Below are 24,478 nucleotides of genomic sequence, written 5' to 3'. Positions count from 1 at the left end.
TTTTGTTTCAAGAAAAATAGATTGTGGTTCAAATCAAACTGGAATATTTTCAGATATTTCAGTTTGGCCCAATGAACCGAAAAATACATTATTTGCTCAGCCTAGTCATAACCAGCAAGAGGTTGTCCATTCCTAGAGACGACTGAGTACTTCGCTTGCTCTGACTCAGCTTCTTGAGCTTGTACTAAATTCTTCTCTGGAGGCTCCAGTTCTTCCCTCTCTCCCATTTAGTCTTGCATTGGCTCACTTGCTCTGTCTTACACTGACCTGCACTGTTCTGTTGTTATAATTCACAGCCAACCCAGCACGTCAGGAAATGGAAGGTGGTAAAAGCTGCCTGGGCCCGGGGTGGGGGTGGGGGCTGATAAAGGCATAAAAGACCAAAGTAAGAGGGTGTAAAGTGTAAGAAAAGAGGAAGATTGCTGTTTTTTTAAATGTAGCTTTCCTCTTGTATCACAGCTGAGTTTACATTAGCATATGAACAAATTGCCTTACATTATACATAAACTGTGCAACAATAAACAGTACACTAAATTGAGTGAGTCACATGAATTCAAGACACCGGGGCTTACCTTTAGAGCTCTGTACAACTTCAGCTCACATTCTGACTGACCTTTATTCACTTCACTTCACTCAAGCTTCCCTTCCTCTTCCCAATAGTTTGCCCCAGAATCACTCTCCCACCTTCTTTGTGCTGTTTCTTATGCTTGGGGCCTGTTACTCCTCCTGCTTCTCTCTCCCTCCAACCTGCCATTCAACCCTCTTCTTCTTGGAAGCCTTTCATCAATAATCCACCAAATCCAGAATTTCAAATTGTTAAAGTGAATATTAAATGAATGTTTAAACCACCAAAATAACCCAGAATGAGCTTTCACAATTACTCAGCCCCATGATCTGCTCTGCATGGCAAAAATTGCCCTCCTCCCTCCTTCTTGCATTTACCGATAACTTGTCCCCTGCCCTTTCCCCATTGCTGCTCTCCATGGTCTGTTGTCTTTTTCTGTTGGGTCCTTGACATAATTGCATTCATAACCTGCTAAAGGCTGGGACTACATCTTTTATTCTGATTGGAAAGTCCCATGCATGCCTATAGTGCACATGATACTACCTTACAAGGTGACTCTCAAATGCAGAAGCATGACTTGGCTGCAGCTCTGTCACTGAAGGGGGCAGGGCAGCATTTAAAAAAGAAAGAAACCAGAGGCTTGTGATGATGGGTAAAAGAAATTCCTATAACCATTCTAATCTTCTATTTGGTTTTTAAGGTATTTAAGTCACACCAGGTTTGAGAACATTGTAATTTCGTTTGACTTTTGCGATTCTTGATTTATGGGTCAGCATCTTCCCCAGTAAAGGATAATTAAACAATTCCACATTTTAGTTAAGTTCCAATCTCATCACTTTCTTACTCTCTTTTTCCTTGCTGGTAGCTGCAATGTCCACATATACTGCAGCTTTCAAACCTGCCAACACCCATGTGTGACACCAACTTCTACAATCAGTGTAAAGCTTTCGGACATGGTAATAAATAGTAGAGGGAAAACAATGGAAATATATGGGATTCTTTTTCTTCAACATGAACGTTTTCTATAAACTCCATTTCAGGGTTTAATAATTCAGTTGTCAATAAATTACAGTAATAGTGAGTGAGAAGTCAGTGTGGTCTGGAATAAATTTGAGCCTCATGAGCACTGTACTGGGGAACGATTGGTTAAGAGGTCTGTGTATGAATTCAAGGTATATACACTTCATGGGCCTTTTGCACTGCCTCACTGAAAGTTATTCAAAAATTCTAGCACTGTTGTTTGACTTAATGAAATGGATGTTTTGAATGTTTATATTGTTGACATAAAACAGCCCCAACCAGTTTCCTAGTTGTATCCAGATACTGCAGATTAAACTGGGAAATCCAGCTTCCTTCATCTTATGTTCAGTTTTTTACTTTGCAGCTAGTCAGTCATATACTAACCCAAGTGGGATCATGGCCCTAGTCTGGCTCTTCTACTCCCTCGCTGTGCTGCTCCAATTGGCTCTGTCTGTGGACCATGTACCTATGCTGCTCTGGTCAACTCACAGGTGAGAAATTAAAACATCTAGCAGTCTTTATGCAGTTGCTGTACCAGAACAAATTGTGTGTGTGTGTGTGATCATATGATCATGTCTGCTCTGCCTTTCCTGAGACCTTGATCCAATCTACAATATATGAGACACTATGGTCTATAATACTTAGTCCTGTGTTGAGTGCAGAGGACTGGACTAGAAGACATCTTGAGGTTCCCTCCAGTCCTATGATTCTATATAATTAAAGTAGGGCATGGATCAGCATTCACGTTGCACTCCCTATCAGTACCCGGCCTGAACCAAGAAAGCTAATGATCCAACCAGTGGACCAAATTCAGTGATAAATCCTGGTCATGTGCCAACAGAGGCATGTTTTGCATATGCTAAGAAGATATAATTATAAGACTATATCATAATGCATATACACAAGGAGGTTGAATTAAGGTTATACCGGCAATCGTAATTCTGGTATTTCCTAACTTTTGAGTGCCTGATTTTGCACCTTAATGTTGTTTTTAATGTAGCTTTTTTTGCATGTAAAAGAACATATGTTACAGTGTGTATTATGTCAGATGGTTAGTAGAACTTGTGGCATCATATTGGTTTGGTTTTGAAAGTGCAGGGGAGATGCTTGAATGTGAAGGATTTGAATGTACTTAGAAGGTCACAAGACTTTTGAATCTAACATGTGAGACACTTCAAAGAAAGAATCTAAAAGGACTTGCAAGGTCACAGGCCACTTTTTAACCAGATCTAAGCAAGCATGAAGGAGGCTATTCTGGAGGACAAAGGTAACAATAGACCTGCTGTACCCTAGACAGACTTGCTGTCTTACCTTAGACCTGTATAAATCACTTAATCTCTTTGCTTTACTTCCTTTGTCTTGACTATTTAGATTGTAAATCCTGTGGGGGCAGAGACTTTTATTCTATGTACATATGTATGTATGATGCCTAGCAAAACAGGGCCCCTGAACTCCGTTGTGGCCTCTAGTCACTGTGATGTAAATAACAATAACCATCCATCTGACCATGCTTGAAATGTAATAAAGTTCATCCAAGTTATTTTCAAACTATTTCCTAATGACTCTCTTTGCCTTGCACTTATTAGCTTCATGACATCGCTGATCTATGTAGTTGTCAGTGGTAGGGTCTGGAATCCTTGCAAGCAATTCAGTCCCCTTTTTTACAGCTGTGAGTTCTTAAAGTTAAACTCCTCTTGGAGATGGAGCAGGCCTTCCCCTGAGTACATTTCACCATCTTTGTGGTCTGTGAGAGAGTACCGGGCTGACTCAAGATGTGACAGCTTGAATAAGGGTCCTTTGCGGAAAGGTGTCTTGATTTTATTTGCATTTGCCTCTTAATTTACTTTCATTGTGAGAAAGGAGTAAGTTTATGCAGAAATAGTATACTATGTAAATTGCTTTTCAGTACAATGAATATGTAAAATGTGTAAAATGCCATTTCAAAATAGAGTTCTTTGATGCCCTTTCATTCTTTTAAATGTGATACTGTGGTGATGAAGCAGAGGGAGTACATTTGAACACAAATGTGAGTGTGTGAAATATGTGCTATGTCTCTCTCAAATGTGTTTTGGTCATTGTGTCTTTTATAACATCACTGATTATCACCACACTTGACAGTGCTATGCTAAGGCATCTGTGGAAATTACACCTTTGGTCCCTGGGGAGTTACATCTGCATTTTCCCTGTAGGAAAAATGCAGATGTAACTACAGAGAACGAAATTAAATTAGTTAGCTTTGTGTTTCTTTTCTGAAGGAAAGTAAGAGACAAATCTTTAATTTCAGGAGCTTGTACTACATTGGAGGTAGTAGAAGTTGACTAATTTATGAATCTTTAAAATAGACACCTGGAAGAGATCTAAAATTGTGTACTGAAAAGAAAAGTAGATTTGGGCAATAGTTTCATTTTTTAAGACAAAAATGTTCCTAAATGACTGAATCCATGTCTTCTTTGTTCTGCTTTTTATTTCTTGTAAATACTGCATCTGTTGTTAATATAAACAAAGTTGTGCTGCTGTTGTGTTTAAACAAAAGTTATTGCAAGGTAGGGCGTGGTCAGAAAGCAAGAGTTCATAGCAGTAATGAAAAGAAACTTTTCACGAGCAAGCCATTAGCAACTTGTTCCATACAGTTTATTCAGGATCAACAGCAAGAAAATCAGACAGGCAATGTGGTGAAATCAGCTTCATGTTTATATGCCTACAACTTTTTCAGGAGGAAGTGTACCTATATCCATGACCTTTTGCATTTTGAAAATGCAGTGTTTGGTGTGGGAGAAATTATTTTTTGGTGAATGCAAATGAAGTAAATAAAAGATGTATATTAGTTTAAAAATAAAGCAGAAGCAGCAGTAACTTTGGTTTGGTATACACTTGGCTCCAAATTCTACATGCAGTATTTTAAAAGAGGAACTTTCTAATAACGAAAGCTTTCCTGGATACCTCTGTCCATAATTCTGGTTTTAAACACTGCAGTTATAGCTCTTCTGCACAGCTTTGTTTGAAACTTAAACCAAGAGTAACAGGTTTTTTATTACTCTAAGGCCAAAGATATTAAAACTAAACTAAGGAAAGGGGCGCTCATTAACTGAATAAGAACCTACTGGTATATGACATGGTTTATAACATTTGGGACTGAACATATTTCAGTGTCCCTTTAAAATCAAATCTGTTCCAATTAACACAAATTATGCAATAGGTTTTATAATTAGTTCTATAGAATCTTGGGGGTTTCATCCTTTAGTTTCTGCAGGATTTTTCCATAAATTTTTGACCATGACAGGTCTATGAACACAATCCTGAAGAGATAAAAAAAGCAGATGTTTGGAATGTTAAATAAAACCCTTTCAATCTTCACTTGGTGTAAAAAAAAATCACATTTTAGGGAAGGAATGGTGGGCACAGAGCTGCTGGCTGTAAACATGGAGATGTAAAAAGCCATGCTAGTCATTTTCTGCTGTCTTGACACCTCTCCCTCCACCTCTAGAGTGAGTGAATATTCCATGTTAGGAAGTGGACTCATTCACAACCACTCTGCCAATTACAAGTTTGGAAAGAGTAATTAGGAATTTATCCTGGCTCCATATACTCTTTTATATGGTGAACTGACCTGCAGTAGCCAACTTTAAAATTGAATTTCTTTGTGTGTTACCTCTCTAGACTGTTCTTCTCTTCTGTGATAATCTTCCTTTGCAGCTCATTAGCTTTAAGTTTTGGCAGTGGGTAATTCTTTTTTTTTTTTTTTGGGGGGGGGGGTTAGTTTAATTTTAATTGTTCCTAAATTTTATCACCCAAAGTGCTCACTGGAAGTCTAGGGGATTTACCCCGCCTCTGCCACTGAGTAAACTCTGTTGAGGGCATGAGCCCTTAAAATGAGTGAGAACCAAGTTCTGCCCTGGGGCTAAACTTACAAAAATCAAATTATCTTCAATAGGAGCTGTACACAGCTATCTGAGAGTGGAATCTGACCCAAGTAAAAACTGCTATTTATAATAGTGATGGCCATATTCTGCTCTCACTTACACCAGTGTAACTGACAGCAGAATTTGGTCTGTGTCCTTAACCAGCACACATTGGGAGGTAGAGATTAAGAGTTCAAATATTTTTTTTAAACTGGTAACTAACCATACTGATGCATCCAACTATTTCCAAATAAAAACATTAAAACAAATAAAATCTTAAGGAGAGTGTAGACAGTAGTTGAGTGAGTATGTTGAGTTGTGATCAGCATCCCTTCAAGTACCATTTGATAAGATCTACATTTAAAAGCATACTAGGGTTTAGTAGTGTGAAGTAAGCAAGATTAGGAGGCAGCAATGGCTGAGCTGTAAATTCATCACTGACACTGAATCTTTCTGTGCTCTTGAGGAAGTCACTTCTCTTTGTCTCAGTTTTCTTATCTGTAAAATGATGTCAGTGGGTCCATTTCTTACCCTCATTGAAATCAATGGCAAAATTATCCTTGCCCTCAACTGGAGCAGGATTGAGCCTAATAAAATTTATATGACTTGTTTCACATAGGTGTTATGAAAAATAGTTAATGTTTGTAAAGCACTAACGAGGTAAATGATAAATTATAAATAATTAGTAACACATTTCAAAATCTCTCTCATATTACATGGAAGCCTTTTAATGAAAGCTATTCTAATGTCAGGCACTATACACCGATCTGAGAAACCTGAAATTCCAAATGTACACAGCATGCAAAGTATAAAATGGATTTAACACCAATCCTTACTGTACTTCAATACACTAAAAATGGTCTCTTCTATAATGCATATAAACAATTTGACAACATCCTAGTATTTCTAACAGCAACCTTAAAGAAAGATGAGGTAGGAATAGCTTAGATGCTGCAGTGACATGGTTTTCACTAGAGAGTCCCAAAATTGTAAAGCCAAGTGCCTCTCTTCATAGGAATGTTCTTTGCTTACAATCAGTGAAAACATTTCACATTTTCCAATAACCACCCAGCATTATGCCAAGACCGGAGATAGCTCTTTGTACAGTGAATGCAGGTTATAAGTGACTTTGAGCAAGAGTTAAGCCCAAGCACTAAAATAATATTTTTTCTTATAGTTGTGAGAAGTTTAAAGGGAAACCTACTCTGACTTATAGGCATAGGGAAGTGATACCGTGAATACAAAGAAGTTGAGAAATCCCTTAGCTTCCTTGGGGATGTTTTTTCTCAGAAGAATCAAATATGCTCCACTGTAAGATGACATTTTGTATCAGGCCATTGTTGGGTTGCCTCTATAAATGTATCCAGCTGCCATGGTGATATCGTACAATAAGATGCTTCAGTACCTTTTTTAAGTTCTGGTCCATTAGTCATTAATTTTCATTCTGCCTCTACCACTAGCACTGGTGACATGTAAACTTGATATCTAATGGTTGATTTACAGGTTCCTAGTGAAATTTTATTAACTAGCTATGGTCTTGCTTAGTCCTGATCCACAGGGCAAAAGTATCATTGCTTGCCTAAATCTCCTGCTGATTGAAAAAGACAAATTAAAAATGATTTTATCTGTAAGTTACAAAGAGTATATAGGATCATAAGTCAGAGATGTAAAAGCCTTATTAAATCATAGTCTATCCTCCTCCCAGACCAAGATACAGGGTTTATTGAAATCTTTGCTTCCATTAAAAACACTGTCAGAATTTGAGCTGGCCCTAGAGAAAAGACAGATCAGATAATATCCTTGTATACCTCACTGTCCCACCACAGAACCAAACTGTACATTCAGGCTGTTCAGGATGTCTGTGGAGATAGTGGGAGGGCAAGCAAATTGCAGGCTTAGCACTCCTTCCTGTACCCATCCCCTGCAGGCTTGTGCTACACCTAGGGTGACCAGATGTCCCGATTTTATAGGGACAGTCCCAATTTTTGGATCTTTTTCTTATATAGGCTCCTATTACCCCCCCACCCTCATCCTGATTTTTCACATTTGCTGTCTGGTCACCCTAGCTACACCCTGGTGGTGGAAGCAGGGCATCTGAGTCTTATTCCCCACCTCTTCTTTAACCAGACAGTAAAATATGTAAACACACAGCTAACTGCAATTAAGAGATTTAAAATAAACAGGCAAATGATATGGTTAATGTGAATATTAAACAAATGTTCACATTAAGGTATGAATTAATATTACTCATTCAGCACCTGAAGTTGATGGCAGTCTCTCTGGTGGCTTCAGCGTGCCCTTAAACAGCTTTTAGTCTACTGGTGAAGTTTCCAGGGCCACCGTTTTTAAAGTCTCTATTTTTGTGGCAGTCCATGTACTCACAAACACACAATAAGTGAAAATACATGTAATAAAATGAAGTAACAAGAGAGATAAGAACCAACCTATGTAGATTGTATTTCTGGCAATGATGCTGGCATTATTGAAGTACACTGTTCAGAATCTAAATCACCTTAGAAAAGGTGCCCCACCCACTCAAAAAGCCATCAAAGGATGAGTGCTTAAGAATGGTGAGCCTTTCCAAGACTCCCATATTTTAAAATGGGCTTATTAACGTCCCAACATCTTTGTATTGTTCCTATGTTGAGCTAAATAAACCCACAAATTTTTACCATACTGATTTAGAATCTAATTTAATTTAACAGACTCCAAGGAGAAACTGCAGAACTGGAATTAATTTGCAAACTGGACACCATCAAATTAGGCCTGAATAAAGACTGGGAATGGATGGGTCACTACAAAAATTAAATTTCCCCCTGCTGATAGTCACACCTTCTTGTCAACTGTTTGAACTGGGCCACCTTGTTTACACTGGCCTCATTAGCACTACAAAAGTGATTTCCACCCCTTTTTGTCAACTGTTGAGAATAGCCCACTTCCACCTTAATTGAATTGGCTTGTTAGCACTGCCTCCGCAACGCCCATCTTTTTATATGCTGTTTATTTGTACCTCCCTACTGTATGTTCCACTCCATGCATCTGATAAAGTGGGTTTTAGCCCACAAAAGCTTATGCCCAAATAAATTTGTTAGTCTCTAAGGTGCCACAAAGACTCCCCGTTAATATAATTCTGTTTTATGTATTTTTCCAATTAATTGCAGATGTAAAAGCTCTGGAATAATCATGTGAATATTTATTTTGTACAATTTTGCCAATGCTGTTTGGGAAACTGATTTTAAACTACTGTTTGATTTGCTGTCAGATAATTGTTAAAACTTTTTGCTGTCCTTTCTCCCTGCCCTCAGACGTGCCATTTACTAATTTTGCATAAATTAATCTGTAATCAGTTTCCTTACTATTTTAATGCTGTATCTTGCTGATATAAATGTAAAAAAGTCAGAGGTTCAGTATTGAGCTGAGGCACTAAAACTCTATATGAATAATAATTGTGAATCCTTGGGGCTTTCCCTGCGGTTTTAAAAGTTTATATTTAAGGCTGATGCTGAGATCATGGGGTTTGCCGTCTCTCAAAATTCCAAGCATACCTCTGAAGCAATTTCTAAGCTCTTGGGCTTTCTGCATATTCATCAGTATGAATTTCAAAGCACAAATGAAGAGGTTTAACATGCTTATGAAAATATCAAATGGTAAGAGCTCCCAAATAATAATAAGAAATTTACTGCCGCCACTGCAGGGTTTACCCCTAAGGTTTAAAAAGTGGCTCCACTAGGCTTTAATTTTAAGATCCTTGAAGCCTTTTCCTGAAAGTGTCCCCAGCACCTACCACTTGCTGTAAGATTGAAAATCTACGGTAAACTAGATATTTTATCTTTCCAAACAGCTTTCATGTCAACTCAGGGTGCAAACTGAGACCCTGAGTTGACTCCTCACAAAACTCTGGGAAGCCTTGCAGAGAAATAGAGTTTGCTTTCGACTGGCAATCAACAGTGAAATATATTCTCAGCAGACTACTATTTTTCCTGACTGCCAGTATCACAGCTGGTATCACATCTCCATTCTGCCCGAACACCCAAAGTATTTTCACCCATGAAAGGCTGTGACTCTGAAAGGATTCTCCTTGCAACAGTTCCTGATTAAAAAATCATGCTCTCATATTCACTTGTGGCTCAGATTACAATCAATAATAGCAGGCTGAATACGAAATTGTGCATCTGTTGTCCATTACAATAGAACTCATTTGATTCAAGCTAAGAACACTGACTTATCATGGTTTAGTGTTAAAGCACGTGACCAGAAGATGCAAGACTGAGGTTCTACTCCTGTTTTTCCAGAAAAAAAGAAAAGGAGTACTTGTGGCACCATAGAGACAAACAAATTTATTTGAGCGTAAGCTTGATGAAGTGAGCTGTAGCTCATGAAAGCTTATGCTCAAATAAATGTGTTTGTCTTTAAGGTGCCACAAGTACTCCTTTTCTTTTTGCGGATACAGACTAACACGGCTGCTACTCTGAAACCTGTTTTTCCAGAGTTGCAGTATTACCTTAGACAAGTCATTTAGGGCCAGATTTTCCATAGAGTTTTGCACCCAAGTGGAACAATGTGAAGTGTTGGACTATTAAAAGAGCAAGGTGTCATCATTACTTCTGTATTGAAAATATACTTTTGTAATATGTATAATATTTTACCAAATAGCTGCCTAAGTACCTACCTATGATACTTCTATAAAACAAATGGTTTCACTAAATATTATGATCTGGAGATAGGCAAATCTAGGATAATTTATCCAAACCCCCAGATCTTTGATAAAATATGAAAGTTCTAAGTTGTTCCTGGTTTTAGTTTTGCAATACCAGGTGACAATGTTTTAAAATATAGGCAGTCACCTATTTCTCTCTCTGCTATTAGAGCTGTGCAAATGTATTGTAAATGCTTTAATAGAGCGTTGCATGAAAACTTTTACCATTTTTATTCTGGATGATTTCATACTTCTGAAAAAGTAATTTTTTTCCTCCAAGAAGTTTCTGCAAAAGTGGTTGTTTCAATATTGAAGAACCTATGAGAAAACATATTTATGCATTATTGCAAATCCACCTTCACTTTAAAAGATCTTATCTCATAAGTGTTCATGTGATGCCAAAATATTAGTAACTTAGCATGAATTCTATCCACTGTATAACACCAGGCTGTCTGGCTGCATTATGCAAGTAGTTTAGTGGGAATTCGATAGTGGAAATTCCAGCTGAAAATTTTCAACACATTCTTACTGATTCCCGTTGGCAACCAAGTTTTGGCACAAAACTATTGAGTCTATTTGTCTGATGGTTCTTTGGTGTTACGGGTCCTCCAGTAGAAAACCACAGAGACCAGATGAAAGATTCCAATAGAGGATGCTACTACAGGGAAATTGGACTTTCAATGGCAGCCTTTTAGCCTTAGCCACAATGGAACAACGAGTCAACTTACTGCTTCACCTCCTGGCCACAAATCTGTTTTCAGCCTTTCCTCATCAGCTTCCCCGTATTCGTGCTCCTCCTCGCATCCCTTCAGTAATGAGTTCTGCGTCTCCATGAAGTGCTACAGGTAGTGGTGTTGGTGATTGCAACACAGTTTCTGAATTCTCCTCTCTAAAAGTGCCACCACCACAGCACCCTCCGTGTGGATCTGCACCTCTCTCTTTGGCTCTGCTTACTCTTTGTTCCCAGGGAAGTATGTTAAATTCAAGAAGAAATCTGGCACCAGAGAACAGTAGTTTTAGTTTTGCACACAAATCAGATATAGCAGCTTGCTTCCCAAGTCGAGTCGTAGCCATTTGAGTCACCAGCTCCATTGTTCCCTGCCAAATTATTCATTTTGCTAAGGCCATTTTTGAACAGCTGTGATGGCTAATCTATTTCCATTTAAAACATAGGACAGCTTGTACCCATGTCTCTCTAGAGGATGAAAGGACCATTACAAGGATCCAGAGCAAGCAGATGGAAAATTTCTCTTGTATTCTAAACAACAATATGACTTCCTTCCAACCTTTAAAATCTATTTTATAAAAGAAAGGTACTATGTACCACCAACTTTCTTTTCAAAAATATCCTGTCTATTACAATAATATGCCTATATGGATGCTTAAATCCATCCCTGTTCAGCAAACCACTTAAGCATGTACTTAAGTCCTATTGAGGTCTAGTTAAGCATAGGCGTTGCTGAACACTGATGGTTTGCTGAATTGGATCCACAGTGTTTATTACCATTGGCAGTGTCATTGACTTCTGAGGAATCGTCCACAGTGGAAAGCACTTCGTTTATTAGTATGTGTTTGCAGGATTGGGCATGGAGAATGTAAATTCTTCATGTGAGGGTCCCCATTTTACACATGTCAATAAAGCATCTAGCATACTGTTGGCACTCCACAAATCATGATAAATACTAATGGCAAGTGGCAGTAGTAATAAATAATAGTCACCCATGCCCCAGTTCATCCTTAGTGTAACTCAACGGACTTGATATGAACTACACTAGAATAATTTGTCCATTTGAATTCATTTCTAGAATAGACTGTCAGATATTACACCTGATCTTTATCAAAAGACTATGATATCATTACCAGCATTTGTATATTTAAGTGAAACAAAATGTCAACCTTTGCAATGAGTAAAAAGGAAAATATTTAACTTTAATTTTAGCTCACTGTGGAACTCTGAAGCTACTTTACATGAGGGACACATTATCTCAAAGCAGGAGCTGCATATGCTACTGCAGCCTGTGTTTACCCAGGATTCCAAGAACCTTGTCTTGTTCCTTCAAGATACGGTATGTACTGGTAATTTGTTTCATCTTGTCAATGCAGAGTACAGCTTGTGTGTAATGAGCTGAGATGACACCGTGTGACCTGCACTATTTTTCTGCTTTTCAGCTTAGCATCGATGACTTCATGCATTGCAGTGAATCTTATGAAAATGAGAAGCCATTTCACAATGTTCAGGCAAGTCTTTCTATTCCATATGTTATCTCCCAGTGGTATTTGAAAAAAAAAATACAAAAACAAAAATGGATGTTAGACAGACACGACAGAAAATTGTTAACAGAATGATACTCAAATGAAGCAGTTTGATAGCTAAACTTAAGAAGGTTTTTCAATTTTTACAGCGGAACTGCAGAAAAGCAATTGCAGAAAAGCAAAAAGTAATATCTTTTGTAGCAATTTTCTTTCTGAAAGTCAAATTCTGCTCATTGATCATCATCTGTAAAAATTATTTCTAAAAACATTATTATATTGGTCAGTATAAAACAAGAAACTCCCAGAGTGATACTCCTCCAAAGTTACATAGTGAAGCACACTTACAAAATTGCTGAACAAAGTGAAACAGCTATAGGAATAGGTTCACTGCTCCTGATTTTCAAAGTGGCCTCCTATTTTGTTTCCATAGTTATGCAATCACAAATAATTGTGAGGGTGTTTTTTAGCATGTAGACATCTAACTGTTTAATTTTTGAGTGCAATAATGTGATTAGACATCTCAATATTTTAAATGTTGGCCTACAGAGTTGTGCTACTGTTATTTATTGGAGCAAAAATGCAGACTTAACATTGAAAATGGAGTTGTCCTCAGCACTTTCTGACCTCCCACTCTAGTTCTTCTCATTAAGAATGTTTACAAAATGCTCAGGCAGCATTAGGGTGTCCCGATTTTATAGGGACAGTCCCGATGGGGCTTTGTCTTATATAAGTACCTATTACCCCTCACCCCCTGTCCCGATTTTTCACCCATGCTATCTGGTCACCCTAGGCAGCATGCTCAGTACACACTGTCCATCCTGACAGAAGCACACACCCCCAACTCGATGTACCCACTGTTCTCAGGTACTATTGGTTAGTGTGAAGGAGTGTTCACAGATGGCAGTCATAGATGCATTGTGGGAGACAGTGCTGGAAGAACAGAGTCTTCAAAATGCAGGACCTGCTGCTAGTGTCTCTAGCTCATATTAGAGCAGAGGGGGGAAGTATAAATCTGTTTAAGTCTCGTACAGCAAACCATATATATTCTCAAAGAGCCTGTGGCTTTTAGATGTTGTAAACTCTCCTCCTCACCCTTTTCCTGCATCAGTAACGCTCCTGGACTCTTCAACTTGTCACCTGCACAGCAGATCATAATGTTTTTATGCCAACATGACTAACACCAAATTCAAATAACTATACGGCGCATGCAAAAGTGCATTTGGGAATGAGTAAGTTATGGAAGTTACAGTAAAATGTAACTGAAGAGCCAAGGGCTGCATCCTTAAAAGGCTGCAGTAATACTTCAGAATGTGACTCATCTCCTGTGCTTTTAAAATCGAAGCAGGGTTGTGCCTGCTTCATTAAGGAGCAATTCTTGCCCCTGCTTCCAGGGCCACAGAGGCTCCTTTGGCAGCAGAACAGGTACACGTCGACTGTTCAAGAGAGGGAAATATTTCAGGGAGCTGTGCAGGACGTACAGATACCTGCACGTTGCAAGACACCTGTGCGGGGATAGTCTTACATGACAGACCTGGGTGTTCTGGGGGAGGGCAGAGAGATTGACAACTGTGCAGATTCTCCCATTCTTTGCCCTATAGTTGGGCTATGTAAGAGTTTGCAGAACCATACGCACTCCATAACCTTGGAGGTAGGATTCCTCCTTGTGTCCACTTAAACCTCCACTCCGCATACAGAGAAGCTACTTATGCTGGACACTGGACTCTGGGTTTGCCCCACTCTTTTCAAGCACTTGAAGGAGAGGAAGGTGATCAGGAACAGTCAACATGGATTCACCAAGGCCAAGTCATGCCCGACCAACCTGATTGACTTCTATGATGAGATAACCGTCTCTGTGGATATGGGGAAAGTGATATACATGATATACCTTGACTTTAGCAAAGTTTTTAATGTGGTCTCCCACAGTATTCTTGCCAGCACGTTAAAGAAGTGTGGATTGGATGAATGGACTATAAGGTGGATAAAAAGCTGGACTAGATCATCTGGCTCAACAGGTAGTGATCAATGGCTTGATGTCTAGCTGGCAGCCGGTATCAAGCAGAGTGCCCCAGGGGGTGGTCCTGGGGCCGGTTTTGTTCAATATCTTCATTAATGATCTGGATGATAGGATGGATTGCACCCTCAGCAAGTTTGCGGATGACACTAAACTGCGGGGAGTGGTAGATACACTGGAGGGTAGGGATAGGGTCCAGAATGCCCTAGACAAATTGGAGGGTTGGGCCAAAAGAAATCTGATGAGGTTCAACAAGGACAAGTGCAGAGTCCTGCACTTAGGACGGAAGAATCCCATGCACTGCTACAGGCTGGGGACCGACTGGCTAAGCGGCAGTTCTGTAGAAAAGGACCTGGGGATTATGGTGGATGAGAAGCTGAATATGAGTCAATACTGTGCCCTTGTTGCCAAGAAGGCTAACAGCATATTGGGCTGCATTAGTAGGAGCATTGCCAGCAGATCAAGAGAAGTGATTATGCCCCTCTGTTCGGCACTATTGAGGTTACAACTGGAGTATTGCGTCCAGTTTTGAGGCCCCCACTACAGAAAGGATGTGGACACATTGGAGAGAGTCCAGCAGAAAGCAATGAAAATGATTTGGGGGCTGGGGCACATGACTTATGAGGAAAGGCTGAGGGAACTGGCTTATTTAGTCTGTAGAAGAGACGAGTGACGGGGAGATTTGAAAGCAGCCTTCAACTCCCTGAAGGAGGGTTCCAAAGAAGATGGAGCTAGGCTGTTCTCAGTGGTGGCAGATGACAGAACAAGGAGGAATGGTCTCAAGTTGCAGTGGGGGTGGTTTAGGTTGGATATTTGGAAAAACTATTTCACTAGTAGTGTGGTGAAGCACTGGAATGGGTTACCTAGGGAGGTGGTGGAATCTCCTTCCTTAGAGGTTTTTAAGGCCTGGCTTGACAAAGCCCTCAATCTTCTCTTCCGCAGACTAAACATCCCAGTTCCCTCAGCCTCTCCTCATAAGTCATGTGTTCCAGTCCCCTAATCCTTTTTGTTGCCCTCCGCTGGACTCTTTCTAATTTTTCCACATCCTTCCTGTAGTGTGGGGCCCAAAACTGGACACAGTACTCCAGATGAGGCCTCACCAATGTCGAATAGAGGGGAACGATCATGTCCCTCGATCTGCTGGCAATGCCCCTACTTATACATCCCAAAGTTGCCCTTGTTGCCAAGAAGGCCAAGGGCACACTGTTGACTCATATCCAGCTTCTCGTCCACTGTAACCCCTAGGTCCTTTTCTGTAGAACTGCTGCCTAGCCATTTGGTCCCTAGTCTGTAGCGGTGCATGGGATTCTTCCGTCCTAAGTGCAGGACTCTGCACTTGTCCTTGTTGAACCTCATCAGATTTCTTTTGGCCCAATCCTCCAATTTGTCTCGGGCCCTCTGTATCCTATCCCTAACCTCCAACGTATCTACCTCTCCTCCCAGTTTAGTGTCATCTGCAAACTTGCTGAGGGTGCAATCCACACCATCCTCCAGATCATTTATGAAGATATTGAACAAAACCGGCCCTAGGAGCGACCCTTGGGGCACTCCACTTGATACCGGCTGCCAACTAGACATGGAGCCATTGATCACTGCCCGTTGAGCCCGACAATCTAGCCAACTTTCTATCCACCTTATAGTGCATTCATCCAGCCCATACTTCTTTAACTTTCTGGCAAGAATACTGTGGGATACAGTGTCAAAAGCTTTCCTAAAGTCAAGGAACAACATATCCACTGCTTTCCCCTCATCCACAGAGCCAGTTATCTCGCCATAGAAGGCAATTAGATTAGTCAGGCATGATTTGCCCTTGATGAATCCATGCTGACTGTTCCTGATCACTTTCCTCTCCTCTAAGTGCTTCAGAATTGATTCCTTGAGGACCTGCTCCATGATTTTTCCAGGGACTGAGGTGAGGCTGACTGGCCTGTGGTTCCCAGGATCCTCCTTCTTCCCTTTTTTAAAGATGGGTACTACATTAGCCTTTTTCCAGTCGTCCGGGACTTCCCCGGATCACCATGAGTTTTCAAAGATAATGGCCAATGGCTCTGCAATCACATCCGCCAACTCCTTTAGCACTCTTGGATGCAGCGCATCCGGCCCCATGGACTTGTGCTCGTCCAGCTTTTCTAAATAGTCCCGAACCACTTCTTTCTCCACAGAGGGCTGGTCACCTCCTCCCCACGCTGTGCTGCCCAGTGCAGCAGTCTGGGAGCTGACCTTGTTTGTGAAGACAGAGGCAAAAGAAGCATTGAGTACATTAACTTTTTCCACATCCTCTGTCACTAGGTTGCCTCCCTCATTCAGTAAGGGGCCCACACTTTCCTTGACTTTCTTCTTGTTGCTAACATACCTGAAGAAACCCTTCATGTTACTCGTAACATCTCTTGCTAGCTGCAACTCCAGGTGTGATTTGGCCTTCCTGATTTCACTCCTGCATCCCCGAGCAATATTTTTATACTCTTCCCTGGTCATTTGTCCAGTCTTCCATTTCTTGTAAGCTTCTTTTTTGTGTTCGAGATCAGCAAGGATTTCACTGTTAAGCCAAGCTGGTCGCCTGCCATATTTACTATTCTTTCTACACATCGGGATGGTTTATCCCTGTAACCTCAATAAGGATTATTTAAAATACAGCCAGCTCTCCTGGACTCCTTTCCCTCTCATGTTATTCTCCCAGGGGATCCTGCCCATCAGTTCCCTGAGGGAATTAAAGTCTGCTTTTCTGAAGTCCAGGGTCCGTATTCTGCTGCTCTCCTTTCTTCCGTGTGTCAGGATCCTGAACTCGACCATCTTATGGTCACTGCCTCCCAGGTTCCCATCCACTTTTGCTTCCCCTACTAATTCTTCCCGGTTTGTGAGCAGGAGGTCAAGAAGAGCTCTGCCCCTAGTTGGTTCCTCCAGCACTTGCACCAGGAAATTGTCCCCTACCCCTTCCAAAAACTTCCTGGATTGTCTGTGCACTGCTGTATTGCTCTCCCAGCAGATATCAGGGTGATTGAAGTCTCCCATGAGAACCAGGGCCTGCGATCTAGTAACTTCCGTGAGTTGCCGGAAGAAAGCCTCGTCCACCTCATCCCCCTGGTCCGGTGGTCTATAGCAGACTCCCATCACGACATCACCTTTGTTGCTCACACTTGTAAACTTAATCCAGAAACACTCAGGTTTTTCTACAGTTTCATACTTGAGCTCTGAGCATCATACTGCTCCCTTACATACAGTGCAACTCCCCCACCTTTTCTGCCCTGCCTGTCCTTCCTGAACAGTTTATATCCATCCATGACAGTACTCCAGTCATGTAAGTTATGCCACCAAGTCTCTGTTATTCCAATCACATCACAATTCCTTGACTGTGCCAGGACTTCCAGTTCTCCCTGCTTGTTTCCCAGGCTTCTTGCATTTGTGTATAGGCCCTTGATATAGCTTGCTGATCGTCCCTCTTTCTCAGTATGAGGCAGGACCCCTGCCGTCTGACGCGCTCCTGCTCGTGCTTCCTCCTGGTATCCCACTTCTCCACTTACCTCAGGGCTTTGGTGTCCTTCCCCCAGTGAACCTAGTTTAAAGCCCTCCTCACTAGGTTAGCCAGCCTGCTTGCGAAGATGCTCTTCCCTCTCTTTTTTAGGTGGAGCCCGTCTCTGCCTAGCACTCCTCCTTCTTGGAACACCATCCCATGGTCAAAGAATCCAAAGCCTTCTCTCTGACACCACCTGTGTAGCCATTAGTTGACTTCCACGATTCGACGGTCCCTACCCAGGCCTTTTCCTTCCACAGGCAGGATGCTGAGCAGCCTCATCTCACCCTGATTTCAGAGGGAGTTGAACGCTTTGCAGGATCTGACCCATAATGACCACTTCTTGCCAAGCAAAGGGACATATGATGCAGTACATATGATAGAGTACATCATATGTAGGGGGCGGGTTGTATTGCCTATTAATGTTGCCTGACATTTCCCATTATAGGACACTGGTTTAGTTCACTTATAACTTTTCCAGTCATAACTGTCTGGGCTGAAAGTTTCCATGCTGGCTGGCTACCTCAGTCTGAATTGTTTTGGAAAATTTCAGCCAAGACGATTCAGCCATTTCTGAGAATGAGACTAAGGAAAAATGCATTGTTTTGCCCAAGACAAAAAATTCCGGTAATTTACCATTTGAAAATCGCTAGCACCCAGGTGCTTTGGAGAAAGGACTTGGTAGGGCAGTGTCATGTATGTCAGGGATATGCCTTTTGCTGTTCCCATGGAAATCCATCCAAAATTGGCCAAGTTATAAGCCCTTGAAAAAATTCACATGCTTAGTAAAGACTTACCGGATTTAACAGCTTTTCCCAAAGATTCCTTCTACAATGGGCATGCTCCAGCCCAGGGCTGAGTTGGACTTTCCCTGTAGTTGTAGCTGTGGACTTCTGTGGGGTGTGCTGGGACTAGATCCAGATCTGGGCATGTCAAGGTTCCTCCCCCACTCTGAACTCTAGGGTACAGATGTGGGGACCTGCATGAAAAACCTCCTAAGCTTATCTTTACCAGCTTAGGTCAAAACTTCCCCAAGGTACAAAATATTCCACCCTTTGTCCTTGGATTGGCCACTACCACCACCAAACAAATACTGGTTACTGGGGAAGAGCTGTTTGGAAATGTCTTTCCCCCCAAAATACTTCCCAAAACCTTGCACCCCACTTCCTGGACAAGGTTTGGTAAAAAGCCTCACCAATTTGCCTAGGTGACTACAGACCCAGACCCTTGGATCTTAAGAACAATAAACAATCCTCCCAACACTTGCACCCCCCCTTTCCTGGGAAATGTTGGATAAAAAGCCTCACTAATTTGCATAGGTGACCACAGACCCAAACCCTTGGATCTGAGAACAATGAAAAAAACATTCAGTTTTCTTACAAGACGACTTTTAATAGAAATAGAAGTAAATAGAAGTAAAGAAATCACCTCTGTAAAATCAGGATAGTAGATAGCTTACAGGATAATTAGATTCAAAACACAGAGAACCCCTCTAGGCAAAACCTTAAGTTACAAAAAAGATACACAGACAGAAATAGTTATTCTATTCAGCACAATTCTTTTCTCAGCCATTTAAAGAAATCATAATCTAACACATACCTAGCTAGATTACTTACTAAAAGTTCTAAGACTCTATTCCTGGTCTATCCCCAGCAAAAACAGCATGAAGATAGACAGAGACCCTTTGTTTCTCTCCCTCCTCCCAGCTTTTGAAAGTATCTTGTCTCCTCATTGGTCATTTTGGTCAGGTGCCAGCGAGGTTACCTTTAGCTTCTTAACCCTTTACAGGTGAGAGGAGTTTTCCCCTGGCCAGGAGGGATTTCAAAGGGGTTTACCCTTCCCTTTATATTTGTGACAGGGCACTAGAACTGAGAGCAGGGAAGCTGTCTCTTCTGCTCTCTTAGTGCCTCTCCTGTTGGGCCCAGGCAGCATGAAGAAGGAAGCTGTCTGACTTGACTGCAGAGGGGACAAGAGATGGACCTAGGAGGGCACAGAGATTGTTACTGGGAGCCAGGAAGGGAAACTGGGGCAGGGGGGGATAGGGATTTAGGAGCCAGTAGGTGCAGGGGGAGACTGAGATTTGCTGAGGAGCTCATGGAGGGAGATTGGGACTGGGATTAAGTGCAGGGGCACATGGGTGTGTGTGTGTGAAAATGGTGACCAGAGTGGAGGAGAGAGACCAGATCAGAGGAGCCAGGTGAAGTGGGGACTGGGACTGGCTGGACAAGGAGCTGTTGGGAGGGGACTGAGTGGACAAGGAAACTGGGTGTGGCGGGAGACTGGGACAGAAAGTCTGGAGGTATTAAAGTAGGACATGGTGGCCAAGGAGACTGTAAATTGCATTTTTCTATATTGCTCCATCAATAGGATTGTAAATATGTTACATTAAATTATATATTGTTTAAGCAAAACATTTTTCTTTCACTTAGGTGCACATATGTATTACTTTAGCAATAGTTGAGCATCTGTGAACAAAGTCATAGATTTGAAGTCCAGGAAAGGTCATTGAGCCTGACCTTCTGTAGAACAGAGGCCACAAAAATTCACCCAGTTGTCTCCGAATCAAGCTCATAACTTCCAGTTGAGTGAAAGCATATCTTTTAGAAAGAAATCCAGTCCTGATTCTTTGATGAAAGGCCCTATCATAATATATACACAATAGGGGACAAAGGGAAAATCAGCCATGAATTTCTTCACCTTAGGCAAATTCAGATCTTTAGTGTTGCATGATCACAAATTTTTACATCTCAATATACAAACTTTGTTGTATCAGTGATTAAGAAATAATAGCTATGCCATGTCACCTGAGCATTCTCCTCTTGAACTTCAGAGATGCAAATTTATTCACAGACTTAAACTAGAGATCTCATTTAGTATGGATGTGTGCATGTAACAGCATGTGTAATACAAGGAAAAAATTTAACTTGCAAAGAGAGTTATAGGGTTATAAGCTGCAGAGACATTTGCAGCTATTAGATTTGTTCAGCTACATCATTAACAGCTGTTTTGAGCTTTTGGGATCAATGAGTATGTGTGCAATTAGAGGCTTCCATTTCCAGTTAATACAGAAAACGATGTTACAAGTACACCATTTGTCCTAAAGGTTCAAGCAATTTTTTTTATTAAATAATAAAATGCAAAGATTAGCATTCTGGGAGAATGTCTGTCAAGCAAATTATATCCCACAAACTGTTTCCCCAAGTATTAGCTGTGGCTGTTCCTCCACTGATACTTAACTTTATGGAATTACAATGTAAAATAAAGCAATCTAATTAGCTGCCAGCTGTGCAGTTGTGTAATTACTATTGTAAGTCAGAACTTTTTGCTAGATATTGTATGTGTGTAAATGTACATATGCACAGCTACACGACTTATTATTATAGACACTCCTTGATAGCCAAATATAATCTAATTGGCCAAAACAAACGTATGTATGTAACTGAAAATAATTGCCATCATTATCGGCACTAAAAACTGTTGATCATTTTACCAACTGGCTGAACAGGGACATATAATCCTATCTCAACATGATTGCTTAACAGGTATAAACTATATTGCTATAAGCATCTTTATATCTGCATAACTGCACACACGGTACGAGTTGCACCATTTTAACTGTTGGTTTCTAAACCAATGTAATTGTAGCAGTACAGAACTGTGTAGACCAGTCCTCAGTCACCCATGTCCCCTCCTTTCTGTTTAAAGAGGCTGAAATATTATTCCCTACCCTACCAGGAAACCTATTGCTATTTACCCTTGTACTGACTTCAACTAGATTGATACAAGATAGTCTTAAACCAATTTAAGAGTCTCCACACAAGAGGATTACACCAATTTAACCAGATTCAGTTTCTAACCCAATTTAATTAAATTGGTACAATTGCCTGGGATAGAGAAGGCCTTAGAATCTTTAAAACTTTGTTTTTGTTTACACTTATTTAACTTCAGTGACTACCTAACCTTTTAGATAAAGGTTGTCTTTGTTAAAGATTCAAACCTTCCCCTTCAGCTGTGGTGTGAAGACACACGGTAAACATGCTCTAAGACACTACTTCCTACTATTAAGAGGTTTTCAAGCACAAGTAGGGATGACCTGACTTGGCATTCCTGATAGTTACAAGGTTTTTTCAAAAAAGTAGAAAATAAAAACAAATGAATAAAATCAGGCCCTCTTTATACATCACAAAGAAGCAAAATAAGTACATAAATAAAGAACAAGCAATGCACCCATTTTTAAAAGAACAATTTGAAATTAACCTGTAATGGAAGGGCAGGAACAAATTTAATAAATGAGATATGCAATAACAACAGTCACAACATTAGGAAATGCAATGGAATGAAAAGCTTCTTATTCACAAATACTTTCAGTAGTTGAAATAACTATTATCTGCTAAAGTATATTGCATCAATTTTCCCTAGAACTATAATGCATAATTTCATGTATGCGTCCTGAAACTTGTGGTAAAGTATATTTTATTAATCTAAAAATATAAAATACATTATGTAAGATGAAAACTTCAAAAATAGTGACAACACTAATTTTCCATGTGATTGTCATTGATTTTCAAAAGACTGTTACCTGAGTAGAAACAGATGGTTCTTCCAACTCTCTTTGCTTTGCATATGTGACACTAATTGATCAGTGTGGTAGAAAATAAACCCACAACTTTGATATTTTAAATGGCATTTTTGCAGATTAAAGACTTCAAGGATCTCTCATTTATATGAAGAAACATGCCTACTTCTGGCTTGTTTTTGCCCTGGAAAAGTCTGGGAACATAAGAATCTTCTCCCCAAAATATGTTTTGTTACAAAATTGACAGAAAAGTATCTAAACACAATCTGTATCTAAGAGCAAATGAGAACAATTAACAATCTTTCTGGAAACAAATGAAATAAATTAAAAAGGTTCCTGTAATGTTTGATCTAAAAGAGGAGTAGGTGACTTGTAAAAGACAAAATTCATTCCGATGATGATTCGACATAGCCAGCAGAATTTCCTTTTACAAATATTTTACACTCCAGCTTCTTTCTATGCAGGGGTTCCACTGTCACTCTGTGTGCTTAGGGAGAACACTTCTCTCCCTTTCCCCTGCAGATCTTCCCAATATCCAGCTTGATTACTCAGAACTGGATTTGCCCCTTAGTGCCTGATCCTTCATTGGAATGCAAAATCAGGCTCATCTGGGTAGCTCTATGCATTCTCAATCCCATTTAAAGGGTGCAGGATTCTGATGAGCTGAAGATATATGCTAGTCTGAATATATGCTAGACAGCTAAAGCGTCATAGAATCATAGAATATCAGGGTTGGAAGGGACCCCAGAAGGTCATCTAGTCCAACCCCCTGTCATGTGGGTTCTTTAATGACAGGTATGCAATACTCATATAGGTTTTTCAATATCCCTCTTCATAATTTTTATAAATCAAGACACTGATCACTAAAAATGTTTCTTTAACAAAAAAGTTTAAAAAATGCTTGATACTCTTGTTGGAACAATTCCTGCTGCTGGAAGCAAGGGGTTCAGAGATTATGAGGCTGGAAGGGATCACTGTGATCATCTAGTTTGGCTCTCTACATAATACAGGCCATAGACTTCCCTGAATTAAAGTAGCAAAACTATTGGCATTAAATATAGCATCAGGATTTTCTCATGCAATATGTCAACTATCTTCAGGTTCATTAACCAAAACAAGCAATACAGGATATGACATCATTTTCCTGTAAAAGGAGCTGAGAAGCCTTCTCAGAGGCCTGTGAACCAAGGCAGGCTGGCCCTGTTTTCATTCCTGTAGTTATTTTTCTACCATCCTGGCTAATTGGACAATACAACCGAGGTATCTTTGATTTGCAGCTAGACAAACTGTGAAAATGTCTAACCTTAGCCTGGAGTTCTCTCCTTTAAAATCAATACTATCAGGAAACATAAGCAACAGCAAAACATCTGAGCAATCAGAAAAACAGAAAAGGGTCATGAAAGTGTTAGGGAACAGAAAGAATGAGTTGGAAGAGAAAAGCTTTAGCAACACCATAACACTAGCACTAGTTAAGAGAGAGTCTGTAACAAGTTTAATATCAGAACACTAGATATAGTAGCAATTATCCCTAAGTTTAGAAATGCAAAAGAGAAGATACTGTGAACTAGGTGTCATAGTCACCAGGCAGCCTGTTTTAGACTCTATTAGTCTTTCTCAAGTGCACATTTGTGGATCAGCCTTGCTACTATCACACTTCTCTAGAAAGAACCACGTGGTTCAGCCATTCTGGATCTGGATTTCTGCATGGCAGCCGCCCCCGGTTCCCAACCATGTTAAGGCAACAGGCCCAACTGGCCTTAGCACCTGTCAGCGTCTCAATTCGGGAGCCTGTGATAGTGTAGGTTTGCAGTGACACAGAAACAGCATCTTCAGAACATTAGCGTTATTTATTCATTCTTGCAGAAAGAGGTTTTTTTGTTTTGTTTTTTAATTCAATTTCCATGAGAGTTTGGCTCAGAAGCCTGAATAAAGGAGTCATGCTCACCTGAT

At 40.4% G+C, this 24,478-nt stretch overlaps 1 protein-coding gene across 3 annotated transcripts in view; it reads left to right on the top strand.

Annotated features, from left to right (window-relative positions):
* Nucleotides 1–24,478, top strand: part of ATP6AP1 (ATPase H+ transporting accessory protein 1) — a 92,787-nt gene that overhangs the window by 10,415 nt on the left and 57,894 nt on the right. For 2 of the 3 annotated variants that reach the window (XM_084617864.1, XM_084617865.1), the window contains exons 2-4: nucleotides 1,950–2,076; nucleotides 12,120–12,246; nucleotides 12,350–12,418. In XM_084617864.1, coding sequence (XP_084473990.1) covers nucleotides 1,982–2,076; nucleotides 12,120–12,246; nucleotides 12,350–12,418 — 291 coding nt within the window. In that variant the 5' untranslated portion in view covers nucleotides 1,950–1,981. Of the gene's footprint in view, nucleotides 1–1,949; nucleotides 2,077–3,285; nucleotides 3,393–12,119; nucleotides 12,247–12,349; nucleotides 12,419–24,478 lie in introns of those variants that run through there. The other variant, XM_084617866.1, reaches the window with a different exon arrangement.

Source organism: Lepidochelys olivacea (assembly GCF_965140295.1).
Source record: "Lepidochelys olivacea isolate rLepOli2 genome assembly, chromosome: 1".
NCBI lineage: Eukaryota > Metazoa > Chordata > Testudines > Cheloniidae > Lepidochelys > Lepidochelys olivacea.
The sequence above is the reverse complement of the archived record's forward strand: the minus strand, read 5'-3'. Positions and strand labels throughout refer to the sequence as shown.